The 14902-nt window shown below is 37.4% G+C and overlaps 1 protein-coding gene across 2 annotated transcripts in view; it reads left to right on the forward strand.

Moving 5' to 3' along the window:
* LOC110455353 (helicase domino-like) overlaps positions 1-14902 on the forward strand; it is a 105071-nt gene that overhangs the window by 26733 nt on the left and 63436 nt on the right. For both annotated transcript variants that reach the window (XM_021505434.1, XM_021505435.1), the window contains 6 exons: positions 1156-1354; positions 4001-4074; positions 6736-6894; positions 12469-12589; positions 13557-13703; positions 13979-14085. In XM_021505434.1, the coding sequence (XP_021361109.1) occupies positions 1156-1354; positions 4001-4074; positions 6736-6894; positions 12469-12589; positions 13557-13703; positions 13979-14085 (807 nt within the window). The remainder of the gene's footprint in view (positions 1-1155; positions 1355-4000; positions 4075-6735; positions 6895-12468; positions 12590-13556; positions 13704-13978; positions 14086-14902) is intronic.

Raw genomic sequence — 14902 nt, forward strand, 5'->3', positions numbered from 1 at the left:
GGGTGATGATATTTAGTCAGTAGCATACTAGGATCAAGGGCTATCAAGTTTGTTTAAATGTATGACCTTGAATCATATTCAAGGTCACAAGGAGCAAATATGTTCAAAATATTTAAACAACTTGTTCTGAATAACCAAAAGGCTCAGGATGTTGATATTTAGTCAGATCAAGGACTACTATGTTTGTTAAAGTGAATGACTTTGACTTACATTCAAGGTCACAGGGGTCAAATTATTTTAAAATCTTTAAACAACCTCTTCTGAATAACTATGGGTTCCAGGATGTTGATACTTTGCAAGTTGCATACTGAGATGAAAGGCTATACAATTTGTTCAACATAATGACTTTGTTCGACTTTCAAAGTAACAGGGGTGAAATGTTTTAAAATCTTTTAACAGGTTCTTTTGAATGACTTTAATCATAAATACTGATATTTTGCCTGTAGCTTTATTTTAGATCACTTTTAAGGTTGCAAGTGTGAGATTTATACCAGGTGAGCGATGCAGGCCCATTGGGCCTCTTGTTAAAAAACTATTTCAAACTAAAGTCAAGGTCTGCTGGGCAGAATGATTGACTCATGGTCCTGACAAAGTGTTGTTATTTTTCAGGTCAATCAGAAATCCAATATGGCCACTGGCCGTCATTTTGAAAAACTATTTCAAACTTTAAGTCAAGTTCTACTGGGCTGATCGAACTGAAACTTGGTAGGAATTATCGACTCATGGTCTTGACAAAGTGTTGTTATTTTTCGTGTCGATCAGAAATCCAATATGGCCGACACGGCCGCCATTTTGAAAAACTATTTCAAACTTGAAAACAAGTTCTAATAGGCCGATTGAACTGAAACTTTGTAGGAATGATCAGCTCATGGTCCTGACAAACTTAAGTTAACATTATACTTAACTATTTTGTACTCAAATTCGTACATATTTCAACAACAAAAATAAATACTGAAGGACTCGGGTGACTGTTTAGGCCCATGGGCCTCTTGTTTTGTCATCTCACAAATGCCCAGATATTTGGCAGACAGTTGTCAATTCATAACATTTGGACATTAAAATAGGTTCAGTTTGATTCCCAACCTTGAAATATTGACAAGATAGTGAAGTTATGAGTTTCGGGCTACTTTATATCATACTGTTATTGATTTATAGGTTGTGCAATACAAACAGCAGACAAGGAATGAAGAAAAAAGGAAGAAGGCTTTAGATTTACACCTGAATTTTATTGTGGACCAAACAGAGAAATATTCAACCTGGTTAACTGAGGGTCTGAAGAAAGACAGCAAAGCAGGATCATCTGTCGGAGGGTCTTGCGTCACCACCCCAGAGCACTCGAGTGATGGAGGTGATGGTAAGTATCATTATTTGGGATAATGCTAGGTCTGCCTTTCTACGTAACTGGTCACATTTTCAGACCTTGGTGATTTTGTTGGCAAGTTCTTATCATTGGGGGGGGGGGGGGGGGGGGGGGGGGGGGGAATAATAGCACTTGCCCAGGCCAGGGCAAGTAGACTTGAGACATCAACTTGCCTGAATGTGATTTTGACTAACCCCATCAAATGCATATTATACGGACGGATATCCCCACATATTTTACATGATGACTGACAGTTCGTGAAATATTTTTCTCTGACAGTATTTGGAAATATACGGAATTTTACTCTCCTTAGAACAGATAGGTGTGAAGGTCAGGTAAAACTGTTGATAAGTTACCATATGTAGTTGATAGTTATTAGCTCACCTGGCACGAAGTCCTCGTCCGTCAACTTTTCCTTTAAACAACTTCTTCTGAAGAACGGACAGGCCTAGAGTCATGATATTTGGCTGAAAGCTTCGTTGGTAGGAGCCCTACAAAGTTTGAGAACGAAAATGACCTTGACCTGTTTTCAAGGTCACAGGGGTCAAATATGTCAATTTTGTACTCAAATTGGTACATATTTCAACAAAAAAAATAAATACTGTAGGACTCAGGTGACCGTTAAGGCCCTTGGGCCTCTTGTTACAAAAGCTACAAGCAACAGAATTATAAACATGTCATTTAAACACACTTAGGGCTATTCCAGTTTAAAATGTCGCCCACTAGGGAACTTTCCTTTTTTCAAAAGGGTACGACCAACAGAAGCAATTTCTTTCAGATTGCGAGATGGAATAAAGTGTTTTCTTCTTTAGAACACCACTCATGGAAGCAATTTTTTCAAGTCAATAAAATCAACAACCAACCACAGCAGTGATTTTTTAATCGGATTTAATGAAGCGATCACCAAGTGATATTTTGTAATGCACTGGCATATTATAGTTTGCTGTCATTCGCCAACAAACAACTCCTAACTCCAATGGATGAATTTGATTTTGGCCTATGGAATTGTGTGTGAAAAATGTATCTTGAAGACATGTTAGGTAATCTTACCTATATATTTTGGTGTGGCACTAGCTAGATCATTCCGATCTAGCCATAATGCTTCTCCTATAACATAGGGGCCAACCCGGCCTTTTTCATCTGATATGATTTTGACGGCGCCTGTGTAAAACCTCTAACACTGTTGGAGTAGCCATAATGCCACATCAGCCATAGACCATGTAGTCCAATGTCGCTCCGACACCATTTTGTCTATGCTCGAACTCTCATCTAACATCTCATCTCGTATCTCGGGATTTAGAGTTGCCTCCCTTTCACAGCAGCAAAAAGGAACACGGACAATATTGTACATTACCTGATTACTTTGAAAGAAAAACATGAACACATATGTTCTGGCATCATAGCACAGAAGCGATCTATTTCTCAAAAACATGACACAGAAGTGATCTTTTTCTCAAAACAGGACACAGAAGTGATTTTTTTATTTTCAATAATTGCTACCAGGAATAGAAGTGATTTTTTTTCATTTTATGACATTGTATACGAGTGATTTTCTGTCGACTCCCACCTGGAATAGAAGATTTTTAGGTCACCTGAGACGAAGTCTCAAGTGACCTATTGCTATCGCCTTGTTTAGAATCGGAGGTGCTAGTTTCAAATACTTTTTAGTCTGAAATCTGTATGCTAGATATTGAGTAAGGTGGTTTTATTGTTTTTTGTCACTTTGAATAATATTTCTGTTCAAGTTAAAAACAAAATCAACTCTCTGTATAAATATATCAGGTGACCGTTAAGGCCCATGGGCCTCTTGTTGTTTTTTGTCACCGAATAACATTTCTGTTCATGTTAAAAGCAAAATCAACTCTCTGTATAAATATATCAGGTGACCGTTAAGGCCCATGGGCCTCTTGTTGTTTTTTGTCACCGAATAACATTTCTGTTCATGTTAAAAGCAAAATCAACTCTCTGTATAAATATATCAGGTGACCGTTAAGGCCCATGGGCCTCTTGTTGTTTTTTGTCACCGAATAACATTTACGTTCATGTTAAAAAAAAAATCAACTCTCTGTATAAATATATCAGGTGACCGTTAAGGCCCATGGGCCTCTTGTTGTTTTTTGTCACCGAATAACATTTACGTTCATGTTAAAAAAAAAATCAACTCTCTGTATAAATATATCAGGTGACCGTTAAGGCCCATGGGCCTCTTGTTGTTTTTTGTCACCGAATAACATTTCTGTTCATGTTAAAAACAAAATCAACTCTCTGTATAAATATATCAGGTGACCGTTAAGGCCCATGGGCCTCTTGTTGTTTTTTGTCACCGAATAACATTTCTGTTCATGTTAAAAACAAAATCAACTCTCTGTATAAATATATCAGGTGACCGTTAAGGCCCATGGGCCTCTTGTTTCATGAACATCGGCTAGTGGGTGACATGATGTTTTCACTGTTCTGTTCTGTATCAGTGTCTTGTATAGATTTTGCACATATTTCTTAAGTTCTTGAAAGTAGTGAGCGTTTTTATTTAAAATCGATTCATTTTTAAGATTTCATCAAGTCAAATGGAGAAAATGTAATCTACTTATGTCTCAAGCGTAAATAAAACACTGCTCAATATGATAAATCTTTGACTTTCAGATGAGTTTGAACCAGAAGCTGACGAATCAGATGATGAAGAAACCATAGAAAAGGCTGAAGCAGATATGGATGAGGTAATGTGTAAAACCCGGAGAAACAACAAGACTCATTTGACAGAAAATATCAGGGTAGAAATTATTTGCAGAATGGAAAGTTTTTTTAGCTTAACTGGCCCGAAGGGCATGGTGCAGTATCCGGCGTCAACTTTTTAGGTCACCTGAGACAAAGTCTCAAGTCGTCATGAGTCCGTGAGTCCGTAAACAATTTACATTTTCAACGACTTGTCCAAAACCCCTGAACCAATTTCAATGAAATTTTGCAGGGACCTTCCATGGACAAAGGTCAACAAAAATAGTGGCCGGTTAAATCACATTTTGGACCAACATTTGTTTAATTTCCATTGGAAGTAATTCAATTTGGGTTAGCATTATCAGTATTAGGTAGCAGTTTGATAATAAGCACATATGAGCCCTGACTGATCCCAAGGGGCTGATGGGTGGGGCCAAAAAGGGTCGAATTGACTGAAATTTCAAAAATCTTCTTCTCAAGACCCAGATATGGTAGAATCAAATACTCTTCTCAGTAACCAAAAGGCCTAGGGTGATGATATTTGGCCAAAAGCATGCTCGGATGAAGGGCTACCAAGTTTGTTCAAATAAATGACCTTCATCAATTTTCAAGGTCACAGGGGTCAAATATGTTAAAATCTTTAAGCAACTTCTTCTGAATAACCGAAAGGCCTAGGGTGATGATATTTAGCCAGTAACATGCGGGGGTGAAAAGCTACCAAGTTTGTTCAAATAAATGACCTTGACTTATGTTCAAGGTCACAAGGGTCAAATATGTATGAAACCTTTAAACAACTTCTTCTGAATAACCAAGAGGCCTAGGATAATGATATTTGACCAATAACATGCTGGAATAAAGGACTACCAAGTTTGTTCAAATGAATGACCTTGAATCATATTCAAGGTCACTGGGGTCAAATATGTTGAAAACATTTGAACAACTTCTGAATAACCAAGAGGCCTAGGGTGATGACTTTTGGCCATTAACATGCTGGGATGAAGGGTTACCAAGTTTGTTCAAATGAATAACCTTCGCCCATATTCAAGGTCACTGTGGTCAATATATGTTTAAATCATTAAATGATTTGTTCTGTATAACCAAAAAGTCCAGGGTAATGATATTTTGCTAGAAGCATGCTGGGTTGGAAGACTATAAATTCTGTTCAAAGTAATATCCTTATTCGACATTCAAGGTCACGGGTGTCATATCTTTAAATATTTTAATAGGTTCTTATTAATCAAACACCAATATTCTGCCTGTAGTTGTATTTTAGTCCACTTTTAAGATAACAAGTGTAAAATTAATACCAGGTGAGCGATTCGGGCCCATTGGGCCTCTTTTTAGCCATCTGATGGTGGGCTATTCAAATCACTCTGCGTCCGTGGTCCGTCATCCACCGTTCGTCCGTAAACAATTCTTGTTGTCGGTATTTTTCAAGAAGTACCAGAGGGATCTTTATCAAATTTTATATGCAGGTTCCCCTTGGTCCTTAGCTGTGCAGGGCAATTTGAGAGACTGATCGGACAAACAACATGGCCGACAGGCAGCCATCTTGGATTCTGATAGTGAAAGTTTGTTATTGCTATTTCTCAAGAAGTACCAGAGGGATGTTTCTCAAATTTTATATGCAGGTTCCCCTTGGCCCTTAGCTGTGCAGGGCAACTTTTGAGACTGATCGGATAAACAACATGGTCGACAGGCAACCATCTTGGATTTTGATATTGAAAGTGTGTTATCGCAACTTCTCGGGAAGTATCAGAGTGTTCTTTCTCAAATTTTATATGCAGGTTCCCCTTGGCCCTTAGCTGTGCAGGGAAACTTTGTGAGACGTATCGGATAAACAACATGGCCGACAGGCAGCCATCTTGGATTCTGATAGTGAAAGTTTGTTATTGCTATTTCTCGGGAAGTAGGGGAGGGGTGTTTCTCAAATTTTATATGCAGGTTCCCCTTGGCCCTTAGCTGTGCAGGGAAACTTTGTGAGACGTATCGGATAAACAACATGGCCGACAGGCAGCCATCTTGGATTCTGATAGTGAAAGTTTGTTATTGCTATTTCTCGGGAAGTATCAGAGTGTTCTTTCTCAAATTTTAAATGTAGGTTCCCCTTTATCCCTCGTTTTGTAAGTTATATTTTGAGACTGATCATAAAAACAAAATGGATTAAAAGAAGAACTAAACAGATCTTTCTCATATTGCAATGATCGATTCTATTTCTTTCACATTTAGTACTGTACTAGTAAATATGTGAAATGACAAACTCACTTTGAAGGTTGGCTTTCATACACATCAGTATTAAGTTTAGATCAAAAGTTACCTCAAGGTGCTTTTCTGTTAACATGACTCGATCAAACCGATTAGAGGAAAGAAGAGAAAAGATCGAACTGACAAAGAACTAATGAAGATGGTACAAAGGTGGGTGCCAAGATCCCTTTGGGATCTCTTGTTTAGTTAGAAAAAATACTAGATGAAGTACTGAAAGAAAATTTGGTCTCCAGAGAAGTATCTATCCCACCCTAGGTCTCCAGCTTTCTTTGAAGGGTACATTGTACCATATATAGAATGGGGCTAACAATTTGCATAGAATATAGGGCATAGCTATTTTTGGATTTGCAGGAAAAAGTTGCCTGTCCATTTGTTAATAGTCGTATATATATTGTTTTTAGACATCGACCCAGGCAGAGTTGGATGCCCTGCAGAAGGAAGGGGAGGTTCCCTTAGAGGAGCTGCTTAAGTCACTTCCCCAGGAAGTCCTTTCTGGGACAGCCAGTCTGACTCAGGACACTGAGGTCGAGGCAGATGATGAACATGATAAACAAGAAAAGGTATGATATAATCCGGGTCCCATTGACTCCCTATTTTATTCCCAGTGATTGCTCATAGGACATTTATTTAATGATTATAACTTTTGAGAGATTGAATCATTTCAAACAAGAAAGTTACAGAATATTTGCATATTACATAAAATGCAATAAAATCCAGTTAGAATTGTTTAGGAAAATTGCAGATAAAAGTTGCTTTCCCTTTGCTGATATTCTATGGTATATAAACGAACTTGTTTAATGAATGTTTCTTGAATTCAAAATATTCTGGTGAACACACTTACTTTTGTTGGGAACTTTGCTATTCCAGAAAAATAGGTCAAGTCTCGACTGTTTGTTTGGGTCTTAAGTGTTTTGACTGAAGAGGTCACGCTATATTTGAAGCATTGGAATTAGCTATAGGTTTTTCACCTAATAAGTTGCTACATGTGTAGACATTGAAAGCATTGAATGAAGAAAAATACTCTTAAAACCCTGAGCTCACAACTCTTGGTGAACTACAATATGTTCATTGATAGAAAACAATCCAGGGGAGATAAATTCCTTCTTAAAACACATTTATTGCTACTGGTGCAATCAAATTTACCTGAAGTAGGAAACAGAAACAACAAAAAGGTTCTTTGTTTATTGCTTGTATAGATTCAGTGTAAACAAACTATTTTCTCTCATTTCCCTGTGTGGGTAAGATAGAGCTGTCCAGGGTAAGAAAGGGGTGTAGGAAATTTCTATCTTTCACCCAATTTCACGTGATGCGACGTCACAATGGCTCAACAATGACGAATTTGGAAATCTCCGATGCCGCAATGCGAAAAAAGGTGACATGATGAAATTTAAAACTTTTTACGATATATTTACCTTTTTACCTTAGAAAGATGTTATACATTTTCTGCGCAAACTCTGTTTGCAAATATGGGGTATGCTAAATCTGGTTGATAGATTTGTTTTTATCTGCAAAGCTCACAAGAAAAATTGATATTTTCAAAAGGGTTGCCAGTCAAAACGCATTTTCATGGTTTCTGAGCTTATTCTGGTAGTTGAAATGAGAGAAAAATACTCTTTCATGCCAAAGGGTGTAGGATAGGGAAATTCGGCAAAGAAAGCTGATGGTTTTGCAAAGTTCGAAAAACCCTTGGATGGAATTTTCCTATCCTTCACCCCTGGGCATGAACGAGTCTTATTATATTTTAGCAGATATATAACTACCTTATCCTATCACTGATAGATAACCCAAAAAACTGTTTCATGATCAAAAGAAAACTTAAGAAATAGATTTAGTAATAATTGAATATATATGCAAGACCACACACTTGTGTTTTTCTAACAAATCAGAAAGCACAAGTTTTCTGCGGGGACGAATATATTCACGAGTGCGCGAGTGAAGATATACGTCCGGGCAATAAATGAGTGCTTTCTGATTCGTTTGAAAAACACAAGTGTGTGGTCTTGCTTTTATCATATACCTTCCGTATTTGGTAGAGATCGATACAAAGATTTTATAAACTTTTTGCAAATACCGGGAACTTTTCAGTTTGCCATGCATGACAAAGGGATTCCAATAAAAAGGAGTTCCGGCTAGTAGGTAAATAAATTCCGTATTGCACATGTGCAATACAGAACGTTTTTAGGTCACCTGAGCTTTAGCTCAAATGACCTATTGCTATCCGTTGTCGTCCGTTAACATTTTATATTTTCAACTTAAGCTGAAATACTGGCAAAGGGATTTCATTAATATTTCATGGGAAGGTTACTGACATCTCCCTGACCAATAGTCCGAATTATTCTGACGTTTTATCGACTTTTTTCATATCGGTCTAACGTCGGGAAATATGCGACCCGCGCCCGGAGCGCACTTCAAACTGATATTTTAGAAACAAATCGTCACTTTCACACACATGTCGCACATGGATCGAAAGATCTATTCTTTATGCACTAGGTGGACATACATAACATGCCTCAAACAACTAATACAATCACTAAAAACATATTTTTTCAAACTTGCTCTGTTTTACTCTAGTTTTTTGATAGCACCGCCTTCCAATGCCACCTGACTAAAATCTCGCCGGCCTACGTCATTACGTTTGGAAATACCTTCGGTAACGCGAGATCTCGTCAAGTCATGTGACATTTCTCATGGCCTAATTTCCATAAAAAACATGGGTTGGTATAGAAAACGTTGGAAAATACTTTTCGTAATGATCTTTGAAATATGTTATTGATACCACCTAGTGCATAAAGAATAGATCTTTCGATCCATGTGCGACATGTGTGTGAAAGTGACGATTTGTTTCTAAAATATCAGTTTGAAGTGCGCTCCGGGCACGGGTCGCATATTTCCCGCATATTATAGAGGGCTGGAGTTCCGACGTTAATCGACGACAGACCGATATGAAAAAAGTCGATAAAACGTCAGAATAATTCAGACTACCTGACCAGTGTTGTTATTTTTCTGGTCGATCAGAAATCCAATATGGCCGACACGGCCGTCATTTTGAAAAACTATTTCAAACTCAAAGTAAAGTTCTGCGGGGCCAATTGAACTGAAACCTGGTAGAAATGATCGACTCATGGTCCTGACAAAGTGTCGTTATTTTTCAGTTCGATCAGAAATCCAATATGGCCACCACGGCCGCCATTTTGAAAAACTATTTCAAACTTAAAGTCAAGTTCTGCGGGGACGATTGAACTGAAACTTGGTAGGAATGATCGACTCATGGTCCTGACAAAGTGTTGTTATATTTCGGGTCGATCAGAAATCCAATATGACCGCCACGGCCGCCATTTTGAAAAGTCAAGTTCTACTGGGCCGATTGAACTGAAACTTTGTAGGAATGATCGACTCATGGTCCTGACAAAGTGTTATTTTTCGGGTCGATCAGAAAATCAATATGGCTGCCACGGCCGCCATTTTGAAAAAAGTATTTTAAACTTAAAAACAAGTTCTAATAGACCGATTTAACTGAAACTCGGTCTAGGAATGATCAGCTCGTGGTCCTGACAAATTTAAGTTAACGTTATACTTAACTATTTTGTACAAAAATAAATACTGTAGGACTCGGGTGACCCATGGGCCTCTTGTTATTTCATGGTCTGAAAATTGCTTGTATTTCTATAACAAGATTGAACAGGTATGTGATAAATCCCTGAATTTAACTTACCCAAACTTTTGATGTTCTGGCAAATTATGAAAAATTAATGCTTAATGGAAAAGAAGGAAAATTTTCAAATTTAAAGTTGTAGGCTTTTGACCTACAAAGCTTTAACATTTGTAGATATTGAGGGGGGGGGACCCAGCAAGGGTCTTGGTGTATAGTGTACGCTTGCTTAGATTTAGTAATGAGAATAGTTAAACACCAGTATCCCTGAGTAAATGTCAAATTTACAAACACTAGTTGTATAATCATATATCATGTCAGATATTTTAAAGTGGCATTAACTGAAGGTTTTTAACTTAAAAGTGCTAAATGCCTAACAAGACTTAAAGAACATAGATGAAAACAATGAAAAAAATATTGATTGAACCATAAAAACAAAAATACTCTAAAACCCTGAGCTCACAACTCTTGGTAAACTTCAACTTGCTCACCAAGAGAATATAATGCCAGGGAGATAAATTCCTAAAACCCTGAGCTCACAACTCTTGGTAAACTTCCAACATGCTCACAGAGAGAATATAATGCCAGGGAGATAAATTCCTAAAACCCTGAGCTCACAACTCTTGGTAAACTTCAGCTTGCTCACCAAGAGAATATAATGCCAGGGAGATGAATTCCTGCTTAAAACACTTTAATTGCTACTAGTGCAATTAAAACTACCTGTTGTAGGAAACAGTGTTCGTGATAACGAAGCCATCATACTTTATGGTATGGTGTAAGGCTCTTTCAATACATGTATCAAGAGAGAAAACAAGACCTCAAATATTAGATTAACAGACTCTAAAATGCTTATGTCTAGCAATGCCCATAAAATATAGATTTAAACAAGGAAAACATTAAAACATGGAAAACAATATACTTTACCCTGAGCTCACAACTCTTGGTAAACTTCAACTTGCTCACCAAGAGAATATAATGCCAGGGAGATGAATTCCTACTTAAAACACTTTAATTGCTACTAGTGCAATTAAAACTACCTGTGGTAGGAAACAGTTTTCTTGATAACGAAGCCATCATACTTGGTGGTATGGTGTAAGGCTATTTCAATACATGTATCAAGAGAGAAAACAAGACCTCAAATGTTAGATTAACAGTCTCTAAAATGCTTATGTCTAGCAATGCCCATAAAATATAGTTTTAAACAAGGAAAACATTAAAACATGGAAAACAATATACTTTGCCCTGAGCTCACAACTCTTGGTAAACTTCCAACATGCTCACAGAGAGAATATAATGCCAGGGAGATGAATTCCTACTTAAAACACTTTAATTGCTACTAGTGCAATTAAAACTACCTGTTGTAGGAGACAGTTTTCTTGATAACGAAGCCATCATACTTGATGGTATGGTGTAAGGCTATTTCAATACATGTATCAAGAGATAAAACAAGACCTCAAAAGTTAGATTAACAGTCTCTAAAATGCTTATGTCTAGCAATGCCCATAAAATATAGATTTAAACAAGGAAAACATTAAAACATGGAAAACAATATACTTTACCCTGAGCTCACAACTCTTGGTAAACTTCAACTTGCTCACCAAGAGAATATAATGCCAGGGGGATAAATTCCTACTTAAAACACTTTAAGTGCTACTAGTGCAATTAAAACTACCTGTTGTAGGAAACAGTGTTCGTGATAACGAAGCCATCATACTTTATGGTATGGTGTAAGGCTCTTTCAATACATGTATCAAGAGATAAAACAAGACCTCAAAAGTTAGATTAACAGTCTCTAAAATGCTTATGTCTAGCAGTGCCCATAAAATATAGATTTAAACAAGGAAAACATTAAAACATGGAAAACAATATACTTTACCCTGAGCTCACAACTCTTGGTAAACTTCCAACATGCTCACCGAGAGAATATAATGCCAGGGAGATAAATTCCTACTTAAAACACTTTAATTGCTACTAGTGCAATTAAAACTACCTGTTGTAGGAAACAGTTTTCTTGATAACGAAGCCATCATACTTGATGGTATGGTATAAGGCTATTTCAATACATGTATCAAGAGAGAAAACAAGACCTCAAATATTAGATTAACAGTCTCTAAAATGCTTATGTCTAGCAATGCCCATAAAATGTTGATTTAAACAAGGAAAAACATTGATTAAAACATGGGAAACAAAATACTCTAAAACCCTGAGCTTACAACTCTTGTTAAACTTCAACATGCTCACCAAGAGAATATAATGCCAGGGAGATAAATTCCTACTTAAAACACTTTAATTGCTACTAGTGCAATTAAAACTACCTGTTGTAGGAAACAGTTTTCTTGGCCATCATACTTGATGGTATGGTGTGGGGCTATTTCAATATCGGAGAAAATAAGATCTCAAAATGTTGCTATGACCAACACTTGGAATAATCCAATTGCAAAAACATGCTTGGTACTTCTTTTCACCGACTCATGCTTGTTGATAGGATGATGAATTTGCTGCAAGTGAAGAAGAAGAGGTGGACGTGGAGGAAACGATTGAGGAACAGGAAAAACTAGACAAGAAAGTTGACTATAGCAAGGAACTGGCAGATCTGCAGAATGAAGGTCAGTCTCTTGTGTATATAGTTTTGAAGGACTAGATGAACACTTAGGGAAATGAGGGCAATCCATGTTTTAGGAAGTTATTTCAAGTTAATTGTCATCTTTCCTTTTCCATGAACTGCTCGAGTTGTATTTTAGGGAAGAAAAAACCCAGAATAATTCTGGAAGTCATAAAATAGAGTTCTTTGATAGTTACAAATCTTGCATATTTAACAAACAGTTTGATGGATCAAGCAGGAACTATAAACACAGTTTGAATTAATTTGAAGTCTGTAAGTTACTTCACTCGAATCTGAATCAAACATTTCTGAAACCATAACCTAAGGTGGCAGTACCCAAATCGGATCGGTACCCAAATCGGATCACTTTTTGCAAAAATGTTTATAAATAAATAAATGTCAACAAATCAGTTATAACAATGATGTAGTCTTAGAATAGATAGCCATGCACCATTTTTGACTACAGATAATTAGTTTTTAAGTTCAAATAGCGCAAGAAAACATAATTTTAACTCGAATGTCAATGTTTTGAATACGTTTTTAAAAAATGGCGCGTGCGACGACTATGTACTCTGTTTTAGACTATAGGAATAAATTCACACTATAGAAATACTTTTTGTCATAAATTCTAAAGGTCATCATAAAATGTTAATATGCTGACAAAAAATTATTCATTTAAAGCGTACGATACTGCAAAATTCAAGTCGTGATCCGATTTGTGTCCCGACATTCGCAAAAACAGGAGACGCTGATTGGTGACTTCAGAGCGTTCTATAAATATCTCGAGTGAGCCCCGGGTGCTAATTTCGTTTGTGAGAACACCCATCGATATTCTATTTTTGATACAATAATAAATGAATATAATTTCTCCTCAGATATTTCAATGATTTAATAAAATGATGGTTTGGTGATTCGATTTGGGTACTGTCACCTTATGCTGGTTAACAATGAAATGGTATTGTTTCACACAGGTGATATGAACATGGATGAACTTTACAAGAAGTATGCAGGAGCATATGACAGTGATTTTGAACTACCAGAGAGTGAATCAGGAACTGAAGATGACAGCGATGATGAGGATGAAGAGGATAGTGAAGAGGAGGAGGAGGAGTCTGAAGGTAGGTGGTCCTCACTTGCTTTAATTTTGAAAAGAACTTCTGCTTTAATAAATTTTCCAAGGCATCATGCTTTTGAAACACATATATAATTAAATGACTGCAATGTTTCTCCCTACTACTTTGAATTGAACGTCTTGTTTCGGCTAATTTCAGTATTAAATTGGTACTTATCTATCTTGTGTTATTTCATTAATTACAAAAAAAATAGCCGCACAAATATTGTTGTAAATAAAAATGTCGCTGAGATATTTCATAGAAATATTTGCTATTTGCAGAAGAAGGAGAGGAGGATAATGAAGAAAATGCAGACAATAAAGAGGACGAGGTTGGACTGGACTTTCTGATGACTTCCGACACAACTAGTCAGGATACCCAGGCACAGGTTGGTACTTCCCCTGACAAGCCACAATTGAGTGGGTAGACATTCAGGAACGTACTGTAGACAAATTCAAACAGCATGTGGAAAACGAATGTATGGGTGTTGTGAATGTTCTGAATAGTATTTTATTAGTCTTCCACAGATTCCCTGGGGGGGACTAGAGGTTTGCACTCCCTCCGTCCTTCCGTCAAAGAAGTTTGTCCGGGACATATCTTCTATACTATTCTACCTGGATTAACCAGGTTTGGTGTACAAAGACATCTTGGGATGGCAGAGTGCAAGGATTAGGTCACCATGACCTATGACATGATCTTTGACCTTCACTTTTGAAAACGTTTGTCCGGGGCATATCTTTTATTAGCTCACCTGGTCCGAAGGACCAAGGTGAGCTTATGCCATACCGTGGCGTCCGTCGTACGTCCGTACGTCAACAATTTCTTTAAACGACTTCTTCTTAACCACTGGTTGGAATTAAACTAAATTTGACTGGAAGCATCCCTAGGTGTTGGGGATTCAAAATTGTACAAATAATGGGGCTGACCTCCCAGGGGGCTGAGGGGCGGGTCCAAAAGGGGACAATTTGCTCATATTGCTTTAAGCGACTTCTCTGGAACTAAGACGTTGATATCAACCATATTTGATTGGAAGCATCCCTAGGTGGTGGTGATTAAAAATTGTACAAATGGTGGGGCTGACTCCCCAGGGGGCTTAGGGGCGGGGCCAAAAGGGGGCAATTTGCTCATATTGCTTTAAGCGACTTCTTCTCTGGAACTAAGAAGTGGATATCAACCATATTTGACTGGAAGCATCCCTAGGTGGT

Source organism: Mizuhopecten yessoensis, unplaced genomic scaffold (genome assembly GCF_002113885.1).
Source record: "Mizuhopecten yessoensis strain PY_sf001 unplaced genomic scaffold, ASM211388v2 scaffold8205, whole genome shotgun sequence".
NCBI lineage: Eukaryota > Metazoa > Mollusca > Bivalvia > Pectinida > Pectinidae > Mizuhopecten > Mizuhopecten yessoensis.